This window comes from Gallus gallus, chromosome 1 (genome assembly GCF_016699485.2).
Source record: "Gallus gallus isolate bGalGal1 chromosome 1, bGalGal1.mat.broiler.GRCg7b, whole genome shotgun sequence".
NCBI classification, from domain to species: domain Eukaryota; kingdom Metazoa; phylum Chordata; class Aves; order Galliformes; family Phasianidae; genus Gallus; species Gallus gallus.
The window spans coordinates 109,547,399-109,571,988 of record NC_052532.1 but is presented as its reverse complement, the minus strand read 5'-3'; the positions used below and the strand labels follow the sequence as shown (position 1 = coordinate 109,571,988).

Sequence of the window (24,590 nt, the reverse complement as noted above, 5' to 3'; positions counted from 1 at the left end):
TTTATGTTAAGCAATGATTTTTCACCTCTGTCTCATTTGATCCCAGCAATCCACACATTTTAAAAAGCCTAACGTTAACCAGTATTGCCTAGGAACTAAATTCTGAGTTCTCTTCCACCTCTAGGAAGGATTTTACACTAATAATAGTTCCACTGGCTGCTGAAAATACTAGTGGAGTGAGTTATCACTCAACACGAATAAGCTGTCCCAGTCTAGCCATGAGCACAGCTTATTATTTTTATCCATCAGTCACAGTGAACTCACAATAGAATTGCAAATTTACATCTTACAGCTGAAAAAGATTCAGTTATTAATAGTACTTCTTTGTCGAGAAGAACAGGTTTTAGCTACCCTCACTTTCACTGCTCTCTGAGAAGCTTACTAAGCTGTGTGCTTCCACAAGTTATAAATGTATTCTACATACTGTTTTTCTCCTTTCCATTCTTATGCTTTTGAATAAAGCCTTACTGAAGAATTAAGCCTCACATACATTTGGCTGTATTTTAGTAAAGATAAAGTGAGATATTCCATGTGCAGTACTTTTGACCTTTAAAGGCCCCTTCCAACTCAACCGATTCTGTCATTCCATGAAACTTACCCAAATACAGAGGGTTAAATGTAGCAGTGGAAGTGACTGAAATCCAGATAACTTATTTAGTAACTCAGACTTGAAACTTTTACCAACAAAATGGAACGTTTGCATTGCACGTAGCTGAATAATTAATAAAAACATCAATTTGTGCTTAGCAGAGATACCATGGCTCAGCCTTGTCAGTTTGGCATGGAGTGTGATTACGTACTCTTCATCCCTGGAGAAAGACTCATCATCCCTTCATTTTGTACTATATTTAAGAGACCAATCCGACATCAGCAGTAACAAACACATGGAGATACCCAGGTCACATGGCCTACACCACAATCACTGCATTTACTGAATATTTGCTTTTTACAGTAGTTGAAGAGGTTAGTAAAAAAAAAAAAATCAGTCAAGGTTGCCTCTCCAGTGTGCTTGGAGCAGGATCGGCTCATAGGAGCAACAGCAACTGCTGCCTGCACAGACAGAAAAGCTGACAGTGATCACCACCTCAGCATCACCATAACACAAGTGGTGTGAAAAAGAGAGGTGTTCACTCCGCTTAGACAAGAGCAAGACTGTCTTTTGTAATCAGCAATGATAAAAATGGGACTTTTCCCCCCATTTTTTCTTCTACTAAAAAAAAAAAAAAACCCAAACCAAATAAACAATCAACAACAAAAAACCCAGTCACCCTGCCAGTACTCTATAATACAAACATATAACTCAGCTGGTAGGAAAAAAAAAGGGATATTGAAAGGATTGCCATTAAGTGCCTTCCTGCTTTGTTATCGGTGCAAGAGGGAGTGTGTCTTCTCTGCCCACTTGCTATGCAGACTCTTTGCACAGGCTGACAGTGGTGCCAGTGAGAGGTACTACCAGAGTAAGAGAAGGAATCTTTAAGTACTAATTTGCTAACTATATTTTAGCTCTGTCTTCATGACTTGTCTACAGACACCTACTTAGATTCTTAAATCTTCTCCCCTTATCTTCCAGCTGGTTGTCAAGTTATACTGCCAAATGGTTTCGGGCTGGAGACTGCTCTTAGGTGACTCAAAATGAATATGAGTAAACTTGGTACGCTAAGTAAGCTGAGCGGTACTCTGAACTGAGTTTACTCACATTTATTCTGAGCCACTGAAGGAGGATTAAGCTGCACTGATCGTAGGAGCTACAGTGAGCCAACCAAAATACTGGTAGAGTGTCTCCTTAAAGAGTTCAAAACCTTTCCATCAGTGCTGATTATTGCTCTGTGAATAATGACTGTTGAAGAGACCAGGAAGTTTCTGTTTTCCTGTATAAGTCCTAAAGTAGTGTTAACAAAAAATAAGCAAAAGGCTATCCTCTCAGGATATGATGTGTGAAGTGTACTGAATACAAATACAGTATTTCAAATAGAAATTCTTCAGTTCATTTTCATCAAAAGATAAAATCCTTTTTCCTATAAATTGGCACATCCAGAGTTCAGTTTCCTGTGATAATTACCAGCAATTACAGCTACATGCTTTAAGCATTATTCCTGTGAATAACTGCTCATATTTAGAACTCTGTATCCATGCAAGCACCTGCAAGTACATACATTTATTACATTACAAAAGGAGAAAAGTGAGACTGCAGGGAAGGGACAGACACATCTACTGAAGTATTTAAAGGATTTCAAATGGGTTATCTTGAAAATATTTGTCAGTGCATTACATTTGCTGAACAGTACAAAGATCACAAATTAAGACCAAATAAGTAACCACGCTATCTTATTAATCTCTCCTGCACTACCTATGTGAGATAACACTTAGTTCCCTTATCTGAAGTCACATTTGTGTATGAAAAGTAGATTTCAGCATTACAAAAGAAAGACCAACCTTTGCCAACAATAAATCTACTGTAAATTTCCCGTGTGACGTTTAGGAAGTCTACTATACTACTTTACAATAACACATTACATTTTACCTGAGACTTGATAGTTTCCTTGGCATTTAAGGTTGGCATCTGGACTCTGAATCGAGATGCACCATTCAAGAACGCTTTAGAACTCTGAAAGAAAAAACAACAACCCCGCATATTTGTGTTACCTGTTTTGTAAAGGATTACATAGCGCTAATCATTTCTTTCCAAATGAAGCCTATGTGCATCATAACATCATACATATAGCATAATCCCAAATGAAGAATCCCTAAGTAAATGACTCCATGCGTTTTGTGTTTAAGCTCTTACAGAGACCTATGGCAATATACATAAAATGCAATTAAAGATGTCTTTGGAGGCTTAAGTCATACTGTTTTTATAAAGTAGCCTTATACTGAATTTAGAGCACAGCCGCAATTTTTCTACTGTCTTACCAGCTTTTTTCTCTACTGAGCTTCCCTTGGCATTGCTCACGTTTTTTTCTCTTACGGAAATGATCCCAGTGACAACTATGGACTTTTATTTAATTCTATTTTCCCAGGAAAACTTTGTTTCTTTATTTCTCTACCCATTTAGGCTAAAAGTTCCTTCCACTCGTTTAAGTTCACTCCATTCCAACTCAGAAGTGGACTAGAGACCGTGCTCCTGGGGCCTCTGGAGGAATACTGAAAAGTCAGAGAGCCTCTGGGGTATACAGAAATCAAGGCAATGAGTTGTGTTTTAGGCCCTAGATGGATCTGAATGAATGCACTGCTTTTTACATCTATTTATTGCCCTGTGCATTACTGCATCAGTTCACACCAAAATTACATTCCTTAGAAAACACCATCCTGAGATCCTTGGCCTAAAACGATTTGCCAAGGAGATTATGGTTTGCCCAGTGAAATAAATACACAGCTTCAAAGTAGGCTTGCGGTCAGGGAAGGAGAACTTATTGCTAACACCATAAGAGGCACTGCACATTCCTCAGGGATGAGCTATCTGCTTCCCAAGTGTCAAATCACATTCTGAATGCCACATCAAAACAAACGAATGAGAAATCACCAAAATCAAAAAAAAGAATGACTGTCCTCACCGAACATTTTAATTGAAGATGAATCACTCGGTAACTCTTGCCCAACAAAAATACAAGGACACATAATGCAGTTTTCTTTACACAAACTGCCTTTCATCAATCAAATCCTCCTAAGAGGGCAAAAAAACTTCTGAGAGGTGAGGATGAATATCAAAATTTGTGCTGCACAATGCAGAGCTGAGGCACAAGCAATCTTGGCCATACATTCTGCAGAACAAATGAATAACACCCATGGGCAGAAGAACAGGTTTTTGCCTTACAGAAAATTAAACTCTTGTCAGAAAGTGATTTATAACAATCTGTGGGGAAAAAAAAATCCATTATCTGCAGAGAAAAAAAAAAAAAAGCAAGACTGTTTCATTTGACTTGAAAAAATACGATTTACTGTGGCAAGAAGGAAATGTCTTGGGATAAGGAACTAGACATAGAGGCAGCACATTTAATTCTTGGAACATCTTCCTTCTTTTCATTAAGATAAAAACTGCAGGTTTCTTCTAAATGTACAAGTACGTTGCCACAGGAGTTTAAGAGAGCCAGGTTTCCTGGAAGTGCAAAGTCAGGTTAATGAAAGTTCTTAGAAAATAAAGGCAAGTCTGTATGAACATGCTGCAATGAATGCGTGTACTTACGAGAACAAACAAACAAAAAAAGCACAGGGAGAGAAGACTAGAAGCAATAAATGCAGTTTTAAATAATCATATTTTACAAATGCCATTAAACCATTCCTTCAATTTTGATGATAAATAGTACATCAACGTATAATAAACCGCACGGACTTCCTGCTTGCATTTGTCATGGGTATACCCTTCTGGAACAGTGCAGATTAAGTTTCCAGCTGTAGTACTTAAAAGCCCTTTATCATAATCAAATGTCTTGAAGCAAATTCCAGATTCATAAATCAGAGTCAATGTGAATACGAGCAAACAAAGCACAGCCGAAGGAACTGCTGAATAAGGAACGAGAACTGCACATCCAAGGCTCTGTGCTTGGCTCTCCATCTGTTGTTCTGGACAACTCAGTGAAATCAGATTACTCACCACTACAAACTCTGTAGAAATACTGGGCTCATGATCACGCTGCAAATAAACAGTAGACCAAATTCATCTAAGATAGTGATATCACAGAGAGACTAACCTAATCTTTAAACCTTAATATGAATATATCTTACATTCCCTATTCATTTCAGTTGTGTGTGAACTTAACCAGCCTCATTCTTCCATTTAGAGGTTCAGCTTTTGGCACCAACTGGCACAGCTGTCTGCACCCAACCAAAATATTTGTCCAAAGTGACAAGCTACAGCCTTAATGAGCAAAACAAATAGGCATGTTTCCTTAATTTCTTAACTAAAGATAATAATTTCTACCTACTTGCAAAAGCACAAGTTGTTCTGGTTGTCACCTGAGATGACTGAGCACAGAACAACAGCTACCATTTTATGTATGCCAGCAAATTTTAACTGTGGGTTAACAAATTTGGAAGCTTGTTCTCAGTGATAACAGAATCTGTCTGATTACACGTCTTCCTTCACTTAACAATCTTTTTTTTCCATTCAGCAATAAGATATGATCACTGCCACATCTGCATTTTTAGGAGATCTTCTCAAACTTCTGTTCTTGTCAATTTCCTTAACTTTTAAAATCGCCCTCCCCATAGTGAGCAGAAACTGTGACCCAATGCACTTTGTAGACCACACAGGTCTGAAGTGAGATATTTAAGCAATTAAAATAGTATACAGCTTCCCAAGAGAGAATCTGAGGAACATTAGAGGAAGGCAGGGAAGTACTTCACAAAACCCTAGAATATTTGCAGATGTGAATACACAGAACAGGGAAGGAAGAAGTGACGCCTTTTGCTGTGCAGAGTAAGGTTTCCAGGGAAACAGTATGCCAAATGCAATGCTATAGAACGAGACTGCACATGCTGCAGTGATCTCACTGATGCCCTGGAGATAAGGTCAAAGGACAGTCCCAGAAAGGGGAAAGTGTGGTGAATAGAAGGGGAAAAAAAAAAAACCTCTAAAAATACTGGCTTCTAGCTAAAAACATCATGATGAGTAGATATTGAATGCCATTTTTTTAGCTCCTACTAGCTCCTTGAGACATGTGAACAGGCTATTGCATACAATTTCTTAGTCATGCTTCCCAATAAAAGTGTATTAGAAACAAATAGCAAACATTTACTTTCACAAAGCTTAAGAGCCAATTCTGTCAACATTATGCTCGAGGTATTACAGAAAGCAGCTGACATTTTCATGGGAACACTTCTGAACTACACAAAGCCCACGGAAAAAATGCCTCCTGCTAGCAGTCTCTACAAGTCATGTAAACGATTCTCATAGTTGACAGAAGTTACCTTTAGTAAGTGAAAAAGGATGAAATGAAAAATACAGAGCTTGTTGTAAGTACAAATTATCTCATAGCAACAAACTAAGAATAGGCGTTCCACAGACCATTAAAGGTAATCAGATGCTTTATCAGGAAACTTCCATATGAGGAAAAAATCCATTAACTGGTAAAGAGAAAGGAATAACAGACAGCAGAAAAGTCACCATCAGTTACTATTCAAGAAAAAGAGAATTTACAACATAAAAACCAACTATCTAAAATTATCTGGGGGAAGGGGACACAGTAAAAAGCAGAAATCATCCCTGAACTATCTGTCTGTGATACCTGAAACCAGTAGGTGCAGTTCACATATATGTGCAGACAGCCTTCATATATAATAATCCTCTACTTTATGAAAAGACATATGGGATTCCTTAGAACCCTGCCTCTAACACATTCCTCAACAGCCTTGATTTGCTCTCACACACAGGAAACCCCAAGACCTATTTTTGCTCTCTTGTTCTTCCAAAAACCTACTTGAAAATGTAGCAGAATTGGCTTCCCATAGGTCCCTGGGAGTCAAAGAAGAAACAGCCTGGAGCAAAATACTGCTCTGAGTTTTAGTTACAGTAGAAACAAACACATACCAAAGTCTTACAGAACATGAAACAGAGATGAACCCGCAAACGTATTCTGCAACAACAACAGGAGGATAGTGACGACATTCTGTAACATTGTTGGTCTTCCAAATACTCTCCTTTTCGTTCTTTTTCTTTGTCTGTTATTTTTCTTCCTGCCTGTATTGCCTCCCTCCTCTTGGGTTACAGATACACAAATCAAGAAAGGAATCAAGTCATCTCATGAGACTGAATGTGTACAAGTCCATGGAGCAGGATGACATGCACCCCAGGGACCCAGGGTCCTGAGGGAGTTGGCTGATGTGGTTGCTGAGCCACTTTCCACCACATTTGAAAAGTTGTGGCTGTCAGGTGAAGTCCTCAAGGACTGGCAAAAAAGGAAACATCACTCCCATTTACAAGAAAGGGAGGAAATAGGACCTCGGGAACTACACGACGATGAGCCTCACCTCTGTGCCTGGGAAGACCATGGAACAAATCCTCCTGGAAGACATGTTAAGGCACATGAGGGACAAACAGGTGATCTGAGCCAGAGAGCACAGCTTAACAAAGGGAAAGTCATGCCTGACCAATCTGGTCACTTTCTATGATGGAGTGGCAGCATCAGTGGGCAAAGGGAAGGCAGCTCATGTCAACCTGGACTTCTGCAAAGTCTTTTACACGGTCCCACACTGCATCCTTATCTCTAAATTGGAGAGATGCGTATTTGAAGGGTGGACTATTCAGTGGATAAGGAATTGGTTGGAAAGTCGCAGCCAGGAGGTTGCGGCCAGTGGCTCCATGTCCAGGTGGAGGCTGGAAATGAGTGGTGTCCCACAGGGGTCCGTCCTGGGATTGGTACTCTTTAACATATTTGTCAATGACATTGATGATGGGATTAAGGGCATCCAAGTTCACTGATGACACCAAACTGAGTGGTGTGATTGATACAGCAGAAGGAAAAGATGCCGTGCAAAGGGAACTTCAACTCAAAATGTGGTCCCTTGTGAACCTAATGAGGTTCAACAAAGCAAAGTGAAAAGTTTTGCACTTGGGTCAAGGTAATCTCAGATATGTATACAAACTGGAAGAAAAACTCCTTGAGAGTAGCCCTGTTGAGAAGGACTTAGGGGTCCCAATATGAAAAACTGAACACAAGCCAGCAGAGTGCTTTTGCAGCCTGGAAGGCCAATGGTATCCTGGGTTCCATCAGAAGAGGGGTGGCCAGTGAGGAGAGGGAGGTGATTGTCCCCCTCTATTCTGCCCTCATGAGGCCTCAGTTGGAGTACTGTATTCAAGTCTGGGGCCCCCAATACAGGAAAGATTTGGAGCTTTTGGAGAGGGTCCAGAGGAGGGTCATGAAGATGATATAAGGGCTGGAGCAGCTCTCCTATGAAGACACGCAGAAGGAACTCGGCTTGTTCAGCCTGGAGAAGAGAAGGCTGCAGGGAGAACTTATTGCAGCCTTCCAATATTTAAAGAGTTTATAAATATGAGGGAAATGAACTTTTTACACAGGTAGATAGTGACAGAACAAGGTGGAATGGTTTTAAACTAAAGGAAGGATGATTTAGATTAGATATCGGGGAAGTTTTTTTACTGAGACAGTGGGGAGGTGCTGGAATAGGTTGCCCAGAGAGGTTGCGGATGCCCCATCCTTGGAGGTGTTTATGGCCAGGCTGGATGGGGCCCTGGGCAATCTGATCTAGTATATTTGATCTCGTGGATGGCAACACTGCATGCAGAAGGGATGTTGGAACTTGATGATCCCTGGGGTCCCTTCCAACCCAAGCCATTCTATGATTCCCACATAGCAGCTAAAGTTTTCAAAGGCACATCTCCTTATCATTGACACAGATTTCTACATTACTTAATTCAGAGCACATAAAAAGTGAACTTCTGTATTAAGTGTACTGGGCAGACATCTCAGTACCAGAGCTTACCTACTTACCAACCTACTACCTACCTACCTACATAATGTTTAAACAAAAGGATTTTCTTTTAGAAGCAACTGAAAGCTAGAGTTCTGCTGCCACAATGGCACAAGGAAGAACACATGCAATGTTCAGCAACACAAAGAAAGCTTAAGCATTCACACGTAGGCTGTCTTGACAACAGTAAATTGCATAACTGATAAATTTTAAAACTCACCTAACATTAAAAAAAAATAACCTATGTATAAATAGCATCTCTGTCCTTGGAGATTTCAAAATTTCAGTAGACAGGCCTTAATCAATCTGATCCAAAGTAAAAGTCAGTCCCACTACTATCAGACAGTAGGATCAGATGCCTTACTGAGGTCCTTTCCAAATTAAATCATTCTGTGACTCCGCAAAAAAAAAACCAAAAACAAAAAAAACACAACACAGCATTGTTATGTGACCAATATCACTAAGTACAAGTTATTTTTCTCTCCATTTCACAGTTCTTCATTAATGTCAATACAGTTTGTAATAATGCCAGTTAGCTTGAGTTAAATAAAGGCTGTATTGTATCACAACAAAACACTGCCACAGACCGACTGATTGTCCTAGTCTCCTAACCTTTTAGTTAAGAGGTGAGTCACCATCCCTGCAGGTGTTCAAGAACACTGTAGATGTGGCACTGAGTGACACAGCTTAGTGGGCACAGTGGTGATGGCTGACAGTTGGGCTACAAGATCTTAGTGTTTTTTTCTAACCTTAATGATTCTATGAACTGCATTTTCACATACATTTTTTGTTCCTCTTCTCCCCAGTCATGTGTTCCTGCTGCCCTTCCCTCTATCCAAGGGATATCCCACCCTTCATTCAAGCTCAGACATGCACGGTTCATAGACCACATACCAGGTAAAGGGCTGCTTGCATTTTACTTTCTGCAGTGCCCAGTACTGGGTTCTTAACAGAGAGATCCTTGATAGGCCATGGCTGGCAGCTATCTCATATCCAAGCAAGTAGGGAAACTGGAGGACACAGGTCAAAACACTCTGAATACACTCAGGAAGATTGAAGGAAAATAACATGAAGAAAAATGAAGAGCTTTTACTGAGTTTGCTATGCTAAGTTCATCCACTGCAAAACCTTAGTTCAAACCAAGTCGTTCACCTCCTGATTTGTACTGCTTTGGTAGACAGTAAACTTCTGGTTTACCGCTGAAGCACAGAGGACCAATCGTTCTTTCAAATCTGGGTAAGTTATAACAACATGGCACAAAATGACCATGAAGACTATTTTATTACCAGAGCTACCATAAACGTGTATTAGAAGGCAAAAAAACATTCACTTACACTGGATGGCGTGCAGGAGCAACTTATATCTTTAGGATCTGAAATACAATAACACACATAGTTAATAATGAAAGAAAGCATAAATAATCTCTCTTAAAAGACTTATCAGTAGTGTAATTTACTACCAATAAGCCAACAGTATAGAGGACACAAAAGTAGTTCTCATATAAACATTTAGTTGTACATTTAGAGAGACAGAAAAAGATGCTTCATGGTACCCTTTCCATTCTAAGACAACTGAAAGCTCTATCTGGCAGCCCAGTTCATTGCAACATTCCAGTGTCAATAAAGCTTTTTACGTCCTCAGACAGGACAGATGCAGAAAAATAAGCATTCATGTTACTATCTCTAAGTCTACAAAGTGACAAATGGAAGCACCTCTTTTTCATTTCTAATTTAAGGCCACAGAACTTGCTCTTATCAGGCAATTTATTTTGTAGAACAGAATACGGATGTCATAGGTCGAATGGTAGCACGGAACACACATTACAGCCAGATGGGATATTCAACTTCGATGTGTCTCACACTTGAAGAGTTTTTAATGACAGGTGAGTAAAGATAGAACAGTGCACTGAATTCTGAAGTGTTACTCTCAGATATGATAATCTGAGTGTACAAACTTGTCAGACATACACAGATTTTTTCTTCATCTAGTTCTAGGACAAAGTTTGTTCAGGATTAGTGTATCTTGAAGAATAATTCTTAGGTATTACGATGCCCCGGGTCATTTAGTTTAAACAGCAGTGTTCTTTACCCATAACGAGCCCTTTCACAGTTCTATCACAGTAAAGCACTTACGTTCAATAAGAAAGAGGAAACAAACAATCCCCATCACAGCAATGATAACACCAGGCATCACAAAGGAGAGACCCCAGCATGTAGATACCCAATAAGCAGCAATTAAGGATCCCAAGATATTTCCCACTGAGGTGTGTGAATTCCAGATTCCCATGATCAAACCTCTCCTGCATTAAAAAGAAACAAACAAGTCCCACAAACATTTGTTATTCCAACAATAAGCAATCTTGAAAAAAGTATACAAAAAAAGAGTGCTTACCTGTGGTGTCTGTGAAATATCTGAAATGTCATTGCTCTGTAACTGACTACTTCTTTATGCTAGCCTTTTATCTGTCAGTTCCAAAGCATCTAAATATTAAGAGAAGTGTTCCAAGAACTTCTCTGTGCATGATACATCCTGCATTTAACAGCGCCACTGGGGCATGCACGCTTCCTGATAGAGTGCTTCCTTTCTTTGGTAGAAACACGTATTTAGATGTTGCATAGCATACACACACTAAGTCCAATGCTTCTGTGAATGGAAGTCCTGCAAATACCTTGCACAAACTTGACTCACAGATGCATCAAACTTGTCAGCCCGGAAATCCTAGATTAGAGCTGCTGCAGAATAGCTCCAGCAGAACCAATGTAAATCATAACAATTCTCCTGAAGTCTTGGCAGTTAGCAGGTTTTTTTTCCTTATAAGTCTTGGGAAAACTGCCTTGCCTTCAGCAGGACGTTACCTGGAGCAACCTAATTTTAAATAAAATAAATCTTTTTCCTTGGCTGAAGGCAAGATCCAAGAAGTCTGCTCGTGTTTCAAGGGATTGGTAGCAAAATGAAAACAAGAACCAACTCAGAGACATCAGACCAGAGCTCTATCCATCAGTCCATCATGTAGCCTCCTAGGACCAAAGACTGTTGCTTTTGCTTAAAAAAAATATCTGAATGAATGCATCTGCTATGCACAGACCTATCAATTCTTTTCAGTAATTTGACACTGTATTTTTGAATTGCCTCACAGTTTTACATAGAAAGCTTATACTGAATTCTCATACATACTCCCCTGGAACTGATTGACAATAATGTTCTTTTGATGATATCTACAACGGACAGCACTAAATAGCACTACTATATGCTACAGCCATCAACCACCATCAGATCTAATAAATTTAACACGCAGCTCTCACAAAATTCCTGGAAGATTTCTGCATGATATGATAAAACAAGCATTAAGAGTGATCTGTATGCAGGATTTAAAAAAATAAAGGAAAAAAAAAGGGATGATTTAAACAAAGTGACAAAAAGAAAGGTTAAGTCAGCTGTGATCTCTTTTCTTTTTTAAGTTAAATTTCAGGTTTTTCTAAGTGTGTTAGAAAGAATATATTAGTCAAAAAGATATCTTTAGAGCTATACTCTGACAACTGCTTTGAAACACAGATGAAAACACGTTAAAAAGGCAAGATAACAGCTTTTATCGAAAGTGGTTTTAGACTGGTAATATTTGCAAGAATTCCAAAACAATTCATCTGAAAAATTAAACATCAAACGAAGGAGTTACCAGATAACACTAATTTGACATGAAAGAGAATATTTCAAATTGAAATGTAAGCTAACCAGAAAACTTCTGTCAAGGATCCACCTAGCTTTTCTTTTATCCCAAAGCATCACTGAAGCAATAGGTAGATACTTACACTGACTATAACCTTACAGCCCGAAACGCACTGATATGTACTTCCAAAACTTTGCATTATGTATTATTTACCTTCCTTTTCCAAACCAGTTGCCAATACATGTAACGACGCTTGGCCAGCCAGTAGTCTGCACCAATCCATTAGCTATCTGAAAGCATATAGAAGCAATAATAAATAAGCACAGCCTATGACAAGTTAAGTCCCTACATAATTCCTGTTGAGTGCTGCATCGGGAAAAGGAAGACTGCACAAGTGCTTTCATTTCAGAATTTTACTGGGGGGTTCAAAAGCATTATTTTTCAAGAATAAACAAGCTGAAACATTTCACAGGGGTTCTTCCCTGTCCCTAAAGATTTCCTGTTCACAAAAAACCTAAATTCAATCACGTGCTTACCAAAAAAAAATCACATTTCACAGACAACACAGAACAGGCAAATCAATTCCCCAAGCTCTAAGAGCTACACAGTACTTCACTCAGTTTGAACATATGGCAAAGTATATCTGCAATTGAAGTGAAAAAATAAAAAACTTTCTTGAAGACTGGACAACTCTGAACACTAGAGTTGAAATGATTAAAAGACATATGCAAATAAGCTAAGAGGAGAAATGTAATATACTGTATTCAGACTGAGGTAAGAGTTATTTTGGCCTGTAAGTTGCACAGATATAAAGGAATATTCCTAACTGAACTCAATTCCTAAAAGCTCACTGTCAGACAATTGCTCATAAAAACAAAGATTACAGTATAATAATTCACAATGAGCAACCGAACTCAAAATGAAGCAGTCTCACACCTTTGTGTTACAGGACTCACTGTCCACATCATGCGGTACAGCACTGGTAAGCACACAGCCTATGCCTAAGGGAACTGGCTTCAGTCTTGGAAACAACACAGGCTAACAGCCCTGTGGCACTGACACAGTTTAACAGGTGACTTGGTGAAATGGTTATAAAAGCTTTCAGTGCTCAAGTCTGTATTGCTGCAAATCACATTACACATGCCATGCAAACATGCCAGCTGTGAAAATGCAACCAAGATAATACAGAGAAAGCAACAGCGGAAGGTGTAGACCTGTCCAAAATGACTCAGGAGTGCTAATCATACACTGGTCATGATCAAAATTCCATTCTGGGTCAATGGTAAATATTTTTGTGATGCCTGATGAGGTCTACAAGCACTCTGAAAAATCCCACACAACAGATTTTATTAAAGAGGCTGCCAGTTTCTCAGCCACACCAACGTGGGAGACTCCATCATTAGCCGCATAAATATAATTGTCCTGCAGAGAAAGCCAAGATGAATCATTCAGGTCTTGGCAGAATGACAAAAGTAAATACATTTGTTTTAAAACTCATCCACATCTAAGCCCGCAAAGATTTGATCATTAATGGATTTGACACAGACTAAAACACTAATTTGTTTTCAAAGATTTCTTGTTGTTTTTTTTAAACCTGAGGCTATCCGCTCTATCATTTCTGTACGTTACTGCTGATGACAGACGTCAGCCTTCATATCCTCCCATCTAACCACTAATCATGGCTAGCGACTCAAAAGAAACAATAACAACACAACATTAAAAAGCACCATGGAAAGTCAGACTATCTAAAGAAAATCATGCCTACCTGGGCCATTATGTAAAACCACAGATTATGTATATTACAGAAATAACCCAATCCAAACATTGCAGTGAAGAGCCCGCTAGCAAGCATTCCAACTGTCAGATAGTACCGGATGGGCAGCCGTTCTCCTATTATTCCACTTGAAAAGTGGAAGGAAAGAAAAAGAAAAGCTATAATTAAAAATCAGATCACAAAGCTTTCAGGAATAAAGAATATTTTGTGTTGCTTAATTCTTGTTGAAGGGAAACTTTACTGGTAGAGTACTTGGCAGAATAAAACAACAAATGTTTCATGACCAATAACCACCAAGGGCTAACATCTGCACAACAATCTTTCAGGGACATACTCACCTGAAGCCCACTGGAAGTGACTTACAGAATCATTTTGCAGATGGCCCACAGCATGGGAACATCTCCAGTCATTTAAAATGAGATTTATCTCTCTTACTAATGACTCTAGTTATGAGGGTTTCAATTTTGGTAAAGAAAAAGAGGCAACTCCAAATGGCAGTTAATATCCAATGGATCGTTTTGATAGTGTCTGCTACTGTTCTTTCACTACAGGACACATCACCTCAGTCTACAGATGCGTAATGGATGCAGATAAAATTTAGGGATGTGCATCCCAACCCCAGTGCATGCCAAAGAAATATAGGTTAGACTGCAAGTTGAAAAGCACTCATGCACAAAGCAGTTGGGAGAGTAAAAAAACCTTTCTGTGCATCAAGAGGCATGATACCATTGGGAACTAAGGAAGATACATTTTTTTTCTATAGCAACTAGCACAGAGATGGGAGAATGACATCCAAGTTCTCATTCTCTTCATCAGAAACTTTACAGTAGGATAGGACAATATATTGGGAATAGTATGGCCTCCTATATTAAGTGATGAAGGTTTCCAAGAGAATGAGATTTACCTTAAATACATTCCAATTGCATATGCACACAGAAATGAGTAATCCAGTGCTCCCAGTAACTGCTTGTAGTTATTCTTATCTAAGAATATATTTTCAAAATAAATCATCAGTTTATACATGCCAATAACTTTTATATATTATAAGAAAAATGACATGCATAGGACACAGTGGATGTACATTGGATATTTAATTTTAAATGAGCACTTTTAAATGGGACTTAAGCACACATTATGCAAAACATATTTAACAGCAACAACAACAAACCTCTACAATGTATGCTTTCACTTGTAGCACATTAGGAAAATATTTCTAGACCCACTTTTAATTCTGCTTTACTCAAAACACCACTTAAGAATTTATTTGCAGTTATTTGCAAGGTATCCTCTTCTTACAGCTCCTTAAACAAACAAACAAAAAAGAGCCCAACCAAAGAAAAAAAGCCACCAAATAACTGAACCATAAAGGGTATTCTCAAAAGTGCAGTGGAAGTGTAAGTTTCCTATATGTGGTGCTAAAAGCAAAAATAGCTTAAAAAAATCCATCGTTGTACAGGCTTTTTAAGGAATCGTCTTAATACCATTTTTTGAATGGTTAAATTCTTCTACACTTCATTCTCTAACTTCTCATAAAGCACAGTGACAGAAGTCTGGTTTAAAAAAAAGAAACATAAGGTTCAGCTCTCTACAAGGAACGACCATAATCACAACAAAATGGAACTTGTGGGATAGAAGGATGCAGCAGGAGGAACTCCATCCAGATGGAAAAAACATCTCGAGCCTCAAGAGACCTGAGCTCATACCAAGAAAGACAACTGTATGTGTTTGCATGGAGCCACAATTCAAAGAATCATAGAATCATCTGAGTTGGAAGGAACCTTTAACACTCATCTAGTCCAACCCCTCTGCAATGAACAGGGACACCTACAGTTACATCAGGTTGCTCAGAGCCCCGTTCAGCCTGACCTTGCATGTCTCCAGGGATGAGGCATCCACCACCTCTCTGGGCAACCTGTTCCAACGCTTCACAACCTTTAGCATAAAACCTTTTTCCTTGTATCAGTCTAAATCTCCCTTCTTTCAGCTTGATACCATTTCCCCTTGTTCTATCACAATAGATTCTGCTAAAAAGTCTGTGTCTTTCCTTCTCACAGTCCCGCTATAGATACTGACAGGCTGCCCGGAGCCACCTTTTCTCCAGGCTGAAAAGCCCCGGCCTTCTCAGCCTGACATTGTAGGGAAGGTGTTGCATCTGTTGGTTCATTTTTGGGACCCACATCCAGACATGCTCCAGCAGGTCCATGTCTCTCCCACTGACTCTAAGAATAAAGTCGCTGTTATTAAAAAGCCCTTTTTTTTTCAGTGGCACTCCAGCTTGCCAGCTCTGCCACCTCAAAAACAGAGCTGAAAGAACAGCTTTAGAGTGCCATCTCATAGAGACAGCTTTGCAAAAACATGTGTGGTCATGGAACAAAGTAGAACACTAGAGCTCAGAAGTTTTCAATATTAATAAAGCCAACTAGTATTTCAGACAAGTAAGCTCAGTCTCCCCTTGGTCAAGGGACAAGAAAGAACAATCAAGTTTTACTGCACCCCACATTTGAAAACGTGACTACATCATTTCAGTTGACTGACTACCTTGGAGCAGGCAGTTAGTACATATAATTCTGTCCACAGAAAGCCTAGAGCTAAGATCTCTTATTCTCTTTGATGAGTGGATTTTTTTTAAAATTGCTAATTAAAGACTAATTAGAATGACTTATTGATGGCTAGACAGACTGGAGTTGACTATTCTACTCCACTGATGTTCTTGGCAGTGATTAAAGTGACAAGGAATGATTTAAAATCTCCATTGAATTCCAGTACAATTACATTTGAAGTGTCTTTCTAAGTAGGCAAATATTCTTTCTTTCTGAGTAAAAAGACAGGTTGATAAGCTAGCCAGTAGGTTGTCAATTTCACTCTTCAATTAAGTCCCAAGATTTTCTCCATTAGAATGATGAAAAAATATTCTTTCTCCCAGTAAAGAGGTATAGTATAAAAGTTATAGATAAAAAGGTATAAAAAAGGTATAGATAAAAGTTCCAGTGTGGATAAACACCAAGTAATTTAATTTGAGTGTCTGCTAGACCTTGAACTTGGGCAGCAGAAAATCACAACCATTTATTTTATTCTGTCCCTTAGACATATTAAAGACGTATCTAAATTTCAGGCCCATTTCCTGACTGAAAATGGTTCTACTGAAACCACCTTATAGCTCTAACAGGTAAAATAACATCAATTGTTTAAGTGATTTCAAGGAGGTAAGACATCATAAGCCAAGTCTTAACTTTCTTTGGAAAAAAACAAATGAGAACACTGAAAAATACATCCCTCCCATATACAACTCCCAAATCTCCTCATGTAGGAAGAATAGCAAGAGGCAGAAAACTAATAAGTACTTTATTATGGGGGAAAAAAAAAGGCAGAAAAATATGCCTTACCAAATGGCTCCCATCCACACTGAGATGCATTAGACAGCTTTCTGACAGACTGAATCTGGGCAGCATATTCTCTGTAGGAGCCGAGTTCAACTCCATGTGAAGCAGCACAATGCTTATGCAGTTCTCCCTGATACAGAAAGGAAATTTGAAAACGGAAAATTCACTTCCAACAGAACCCTTGTTAAGCTCCATACAGCAAGAAATTTAATAATTCTGTGTGAACCTGCATCAAACACAATGAAATCAGTAAAATTTTAAGCCATTATTAACTGCTGCTGTTCAGCGAAGCCACCATTACACCAAAGAGTAACCACGTGGTGAGTAACGATGTGTTATAGAGAAGTGGTGTTTGTAAGTGCAGAACTACAAAATTCTTCACTAATACTGAACTACCATACCCACTGTTACTCACCAGTTACGTACAAGAGCTCTGGAAGATTTGATTTGTGCTTGGCAACTTACAGGTACATGAGATGAGAAAGAAAAAAAAACGTAGGTATAGGGAATATCTCATCACCAGCTTCACTGGGAACATAAGTGAAACCATGGAGTCCCAAGCATACAGACAACTATGATGCTCAACAGCATGACTTGGAACAGTCATGTAAATGTCAGTTGAATTTTAGCACATTTGAGTCATCAGTTGCAAGAAGATTTTCTCAAATATAAGAATGTAAACGTGTTCCCTGTTACATATCTATACACTGGATTAATTCACATGAACAGCCTCAAGTGCACGCACAACTGTCCCAAGTCTTAAGCTCAAAGAACAGAAGTATACACAACATTCTAGGAGTGGTCTCACTAAAACTTATTACGTAAATGTCCCTGTGTGCTAATCTCATCAGGTTTTCATCTCTAAAACCATTCCAAGTTAAACACTGCCCTTTACAAAAGAAAACACTGAAAAAGATGACTACTTCCTTGTTTGATAACAATAGAAGGATGTTTAAATAACAATTTAACCTTACTTACCTTAACTATACTGATAGGTTTCCTTGATAAATGGAAGCTGGCATACAGGAAGAAGGTGAGAGTAAAAATGAAGGCTCTATACCTGTAACACAAAAAAACATAGATATGACTTACTTTTAGCGTTGTTACAGAAAGCATTACACACTGGTAATCTTGGAATAGGTGAAGACAACTTTTTTTCACATTCTCTAACAGCCAGAAGAACCACTCCAGCAGTAGCACCTGCTCTCATCTGGTTTTGGAAGGGAGTATTGTCATACGAAGGTGATATACAGGCCAACACATCAGTCTGCAGAGCTGATCTGCACATTTACAACCTTCCTTCAGGGGCTATTAAAAGACAGTTTAATATTAACCATATAGATAGTCATATCTCACATTTTATGGTTTCAGCCAGCTTTCTGTTACAATTAAGACGTAAAAGATGACTGAGTTGTCATTTTAACTATTGTGATTTATTACCTTTTTCTTTCCTTACACTGCTTTTAGGATTTTTGCTTTATTTTTGCCTTCCTCTGCAACAACAGCAGTTGGCCATTTCTAGGGACTGCGGCATGGACAGACACTGCTTGCACGTGCTGTCAGCTGGAGCACATGAACATAATTCTGCATCTTTGGGCTTGGAAGGACTTTTCCCTTGTACTTCACTGGCATCCTGGGGTCTTTCTCTGCAGCTCCAATGAATTATAAGGTCACTCTGCCACTGCAAGCATAAGGCAAACACAGCAATCTAATCTATTCTATTATCTACCTACAGAACTTACGTTTCAGCTGCTTAAGAAGCTGAGTGTTTTGTAGATTTCTACTTTTAACAATGCAAAGGGATCAGAGTATACCTACTGGCTTTTATAGCCTTGATCCTAATGTAAAAAATCTGCAAACAAAACTGCATGTGCACATAAAAAGATGTGTTTTACTGTGAGTTGAGTTATTCAGCCCTATTACTGAAGGCATTGCCATGAGTGATAAAAGTATAATGACACTGTCCTTGCTTCTATACTGTGATAAATTGTTTAAATAGGAAGTGCTTTGTCTTCCATTTGTTATTTTTGTTATTCACACACAATTAATTCAGTACTCTCTCTCAGAAAGCACACAAACCAATGCCATCCACTTATCAGGACTGTTTGTTTTTTTTTAATATTACAGTACCAAGAATTAAAACCGTAATTTTAAAGGTCTGTATCACACATCAGTTCATGGGGAAGAATACACACTTCTGGTTAAAACACATAATCTTAGTCGAGAAGGGTTCTCAAGAGTTTGAATATAAAAATATGAAAGTTATCCTTTCAAGAGCATATCTTGCACAGGAAAGATCAAAATAATTTACCCTCTCGCATACTTGACTAATACTTTTAAAATGTGAGCAATATTTGTTATACAACTTACAACATTTTTTTGCTGCATATACCAAGCAATAAAAAAGCAAAAATGGAGCAAGAGAACAAAATAATCTATCCCAGACACAAACTCACATTGTCAGCACCATACTTCAAGACTTACCACTGATCTCGTGAAAATGAAGTGATGAAGCGAATCCCGGGAGGAAGCTGAGCCATCTACAGCTGGTATCAAATTTTAGGTGACACAGTTACGTGCTTGTGAAAACCTCAGCTGCTGTTCAGAGTGTGTATTAAAGATCTTCCACAAGCCATGCAATTGTAGGCTGCAAACTTGGAAGACTTCCCTTTAGATCTTGTTCTTGTACCTTCAGCCACTACGTGGCAAATGCTTCTCTCTGTTTTTGTTAATTGCTGATTTTTGAAAAAAGAAAACCTAGTAAGTAAATATTCTTATCAAGGTACTGTAAGATTTTCTAATCATATCTCAGCTGCGATGATCAATTCAAGACAGAAGTCATTACCATAACTAGCCTTCTAGACATCAAAAATGTAACAGAGAACTTCAAGCCAATATAAATTGCAACCTCTCCTACATTTTATCATTTATAATCTATTTTGAGAAGTCAGCTTAGCATAGAGCAGTGAAAGCAGACGGAAAAGATGCACTTAGAACACGAAGCCTGCTGACATCAAAACACTGCTTTTGTCCCCGAAAGAGTACAAATAGGCAATTACCTACCTTAGAAAGATCTATTTTAACATATCGTAAACATTCACGAGGTTGAAATTTGCTCAAAAACAACTGCAGTGTTTTCAGCCTGGAATAGAGAATTCTTCAACTTGCGAATGGGTGCAGCTGAACAATGCTGCCAGCAACACTTGACCAGCACTCCGTATTCTAGCCTGATGCCCCTGTCCCACTATCAGTGCCACCCAAGGCACCAAACTGTCAGTGAAGCTGGAAGAACAAACAAAAGAATGTCCCCACCTGAGCTCCCTGCAGCAGCTCACCCAGCAGTCAGGCTCACACACATACGTGAATTACATCCCCTGGCATGCAGCAAAATAGCGAAACTACGGCAGCATTGATTCGCTTCGATCTAAAATGTAGTAGAATTCCTCCTGTTTCTTCTAATTCTAGCTGAAGCCCCCCAGCAGAATCAACTGATCCTTTATTACAAGGTACCGCAACAGGAACTAGCTGCAGTTATTTCGCAGCAAGCCTGAGCCAGCTGTTGAGTAACATGACAAGAGGCTCTGTGGGCATAAGGTGTGTCTGCAACCCAAGCAGGCAAGCTGAGCCTCCCTGTGTGCTAACAGCAGGGCCATCCCAACAGGATGACAAATGATGTGCCAGGACTATGACCAGGATCTGCAGTGTAATCCCCGCCCTGTCACCAGCCAAGCTTGTGAAGTCAGCACCAGGCACATCCTCCTGAGCCTGAAAGTTGGTGGGATACAGGAACAGCTCTCCTGGCAAACAGTGGGAAGTGAAATAACGCAAAATCTCCTCTGAAGTAAGCACACCTGCCAAAACCAAAGGACTGGCTTAACCTAGGAATTTTAGAGACTGTCACCCAGCAGGGTGAGGTATGAGCCTCTCTCCTCTCACCTTTATCCGTCACCTTATTAAAGAAATCAAAGCTGATGGTCCTCAGCCAGCTGAATGACAACAATGAACTCAGTTCCGTTGTGTCAAAGCTGACCAGATCAAGGGTCTGGTTCGTTATTCTAACATGTATTTTTGTCATGCCTTTTGTTTTTCACAGAGTAATATAATCGCAGAATTGTTTGAATTGAAAAGAGTCTTTTAAGGTCATCTGGTCCAACTCCACTGCAATGAACAGGGACACCTACAGCTACATCAGGTTGCTCAGAGCTCTGCCCAGTCTGACCTTGGGCGTTTCCAGGGATGGGCTTCCACCACCTCTCCGGGCAATGTTGGGTTTTCCCGGCTGTGAGGCACATTGTGTCCTTGTTATCTCCCTTCTCTGAAAGTGAATGGACTTGCTAATCTTGTTCCCTGTGCTCCACCTCCTCCTCCATGCCCTCCATCAGATTGTGCAATCAATCAGCAAACCCTATAATCATTCCCAGCCTTCCTGTCAGGATTCTCCTACCCTGCCTCCCTCCCTGCTCCCACTCCCAGACGTGGGTTCCTGCCTCCTTGTATACTGGTCTTTGTACCCACACACTGATGGTTCTGATGACTGATCTATCAGAAAATCTGCCCTGAAAACCAGATGATCCAAAAGAAAATACTAAGTCCCTCTGTGGCCATCTAACTGCTAAGTAGGATAAACCTGAAGCAGCAGGAGCATAAGGACAGGGACTGAAGGTGGCACTGCCCCCTTATAACAGCTAGCTGTTACGGCAGCTGAACTGCAGACCAACACATGGTCATCACTAATCTCATACTTGGTTGGAAATGAGCTACAGACAGCTCCTGTGAAAGAAGAGAGGCAAGAGGAAAAAGAGGTGGGCAAAGGAGCCCAGAGAAGGAATGAACTTTTCTTCCAGCAGTAGCTGATCTGTTTCAATACCCTGACTCCATCTCCCCTTTCTCTCAGTTAAATAACAGTTTTGGTATTTGAGTTAAGTGACCTCACTGTAAGTGAGGTGGTAGAAATATTTACTGAGGAAAAAAAGTGGGAAGCTTGCAAAGAACAAAGATCTGAAGTCTTAAGCCTATTCACACAGTTCCCTTAAAATATCGTGGGATAAGGCAATGGCCACCACAGAAAAGTAATTGTTCAACAGGTTACTCTTAACAGTTTCAGCGTAAGCAGTTGCAAAAAGACTTAGCACTGGAACCTTTTGTAAGATGCACTATGTGTTCACAGAAGGCTGCACATCCCTGCAGCTGCTGCATGGACCACACTCACACCTCCTCCTAAGTGCTTCCTGGGAAGTCAGTAACTAACAAGCCAATAAAGACAAACAAGAAAAGCCAAAACCACAAGCTCCTAACTCCCTGTTGTAAATGCAGAGCCCTGTAGCCCCACAGGGAGGACTGGACATTGGAACCACACTCTGAGCCTATTTGGCAGGGGCTGATTTCTTCTTATCTAGTGCAGGAGTGGGCCCAGACCACAGCCCGCAGTCTGGAGTATGTTTCATGTCTCAAGTCCTCACTGCCTTGCCCACACCTTATCTCTGTATATCCAGAAGTTCCTCTGGCTTCCAGGTCATGCCTCTATTAGCAAATAAAACTTCTCACACAACAGCCAAGAAACCTGTGGCAATAAAAGTCATGAACAGGTTATAAAAAACACATCCTCCTGTAGGTGAAATGGGTTTCTTAAAACAAGCTATTATTCAGAAAGGGCATTAACAGACCACAACAAATAACTGGTCATTTACCAACACATTTGTTACATTTCTATTTCACTCATGAAGCACAAAGATGAACTTCAATCACTTGAACTGGTCTTTTGTACTCTCATTTCCAGCAATGTTTTTATCTAATGGAGAACAGATACCTGCACTTCCTCTTGGCTGTACTGCAACGCGTGAAGGAACACTGTGGTACTCAGAATCTGTATTTAACCTTTGAAATTTTATGCTGTTCCTTCAGGCTTCCACCGCACCATCTGAAACACAGTTCTCTCCCTGTTTCAGGAAAGCGTGGCCATTCGTGACTGGCTCTTCTCACCAGAAATACTGCAGGAATACTTAGGTGTGCTGGGGGAACAGTGTGGAGTCTGCCTAGTGCCTGCCTCTCTGTGCACTGCGTGCTTGAGGACAGCTACACATTGCCTGCTGCTTCTGCATACACCAAATCCAAGTCCTCAGGGTGTGGGCTCAAGAGGCCTTCAGACATACACATAGCCGAGGCATACCGTAACACTCAGCAGCAAAGCCTCACCCAGAAATAGTCAGATCCATTGGATTTGGAGCTTGTAGGACAACCTAAATGGCCATATCTGTTTAGAAGCATCGAATACAGAGCTGGAAGGGACCCACACGGATCATCAAGTCCAGCTCCTGTCTCCACGCAGGACCACCCAAAATTAAACCCTGAGTCTGAGAGCAGTGTCCAAACGCTTCCTGAACTCCGGCACTGGGGGCCGTGCCCACAGCCCTGGGCAGCCCGTTCCATGCCCACCGCCCTGTGGTGCAGACCCTTTCCCTAATCCCCAGCTGCCCCTCTCCTGGCGTAGCTCCGTGCCGGTTAACATTAATACAGCAAGCAGGAAACAGCTAACCGATTAAAGAACACAGGCCAAAGGTTCCTGCAAGCACACAGCCAGTCCGTACCTGGGGCCCTTAACAAACCGCACCGGGGCCGAGGAAGCACAGGCCGGCCCAGCCCCTGAACGCCGAGCGCGGGCCGAGGTCAAAGCGCCCCAGAGCTGAGCGCTGCGCTCCCACCGGGCTTCCGGGCACACCGCGCCGGAGCTGCTCCCTCCCGGCCCTCCCTGGCCTGTGGCAGGTGCACGGCCACCCCCCGCCCGCCCGCCCGCCGCGCCTACCCGCTGCCGCCGCTCTCCCAGCCGGTGCCGGCGGTTTCCTGCTTCCTGCCTGGCCTGAGCCGCGCCGAGCGGAGCCGGGCGCGGCCGCGTATCGCCACCCCGGCCGCGGGAGCTACGCGGCGAAACCGGTCCGCCCGAGCCCCTCCCCGCCGCGCCGTTAGGAGTTGCGCTATGGACCGGGCTGCCGCGGCGGCGCGGAGGCCCCGGCCCGCCTCTAACGGCCGGCGGAGGGAAGCTGCCGCCCCCAGCACGCTCCTCAGGGTTCTCGGCGGAGCCGCTGCCGCGAGTCTTCTGCAAACTAACGGGAAAACTGTCTAATAATAAGAATAACCATTTAAGCATTTGCCCCATCCCTGGAGGCGCTCAAGGCCAGGTTGGATGGGGCCCTGGGCAGCCTGAGCTGGTGGGGGGCAGCCCTGCCCACGGCAGGGGTTGGGGCAGCGTGAGCTTTGAGGTCCGTCCAGCCCAAACCGTTCTGTGGTTCTGAGCTTTTATTTGCCTTCTGATTTCTTGATCCTGACGCCAGCAACCTCATGGCACTCACCAAAA

At 40.9% G+C, this 24,590-nt stretch overlaps 1 protein-coding gene across 13 annotated transcripts in view; it reads right to left on the bottom strand.

The window, feature by feature from the left end:
* Positions 1-24,590, bottom strand: part of SLC37A1 (solute carrier family 37 member 1) — a 46,114-nt gene that overhangs the window by 17,317 nt on the left and 4,207 nt on the right. For 3 of the 13 annotated variants that reach the window (XR_005841815.2, XR_001470728.4, XM_015300960.4), the window contains exons 1-11: positions 24,042-24,071; positions 19,727-19,977; positions 18,221-18,302; positions 17,246-17,372; positions 14,767-14,845; positions 13,854-13,989; positions 12,302-12,378; positions 10,557-10,723; positions 9,759-9,796; positions 4,589-4,627; positions 2,522-2,605 (exon numbers count right to left, since the gene is read on the bottom strand). Coding sequence is in view for 10 of the 13 variants with exons in the window: in XM_015300960.4 (XP_015156446.2) it covers positions 2,522-2,605; positions 4,589-4,627; positions 9,759-9,796; positions 10,557-10,723; positions 12,302-12,378; positions 13,854-13,989; positions 14,767-14,845; positions 17,246-17,372; positions 18,221-18,302; positions 19,727-19,782 (885 nt within the window). In the remaining 3 variants the exon portion in view is untranslated. Of the gene's footprint in view, positions 1-2,521; positions 2,606-4,588; positions 4,628-9,758; positions 9,797-10,556; positions 10,724-12,301; positions 12,379-13,853; positions 13,990-14,766; positions 14,846-17,245; positions 17,373-18,220; positions 18,303-19,726; positions 19,978-20,305; positions 20,498-20,554; positions 20,828-23,826; positions 24,072-24,590 lie in introns of those variants that run through there. The other 10 variants (XM_015300972.4, XM_015300966.4, XR_005841817.2 and 7 more) reach the window with 8 other exon arrangements.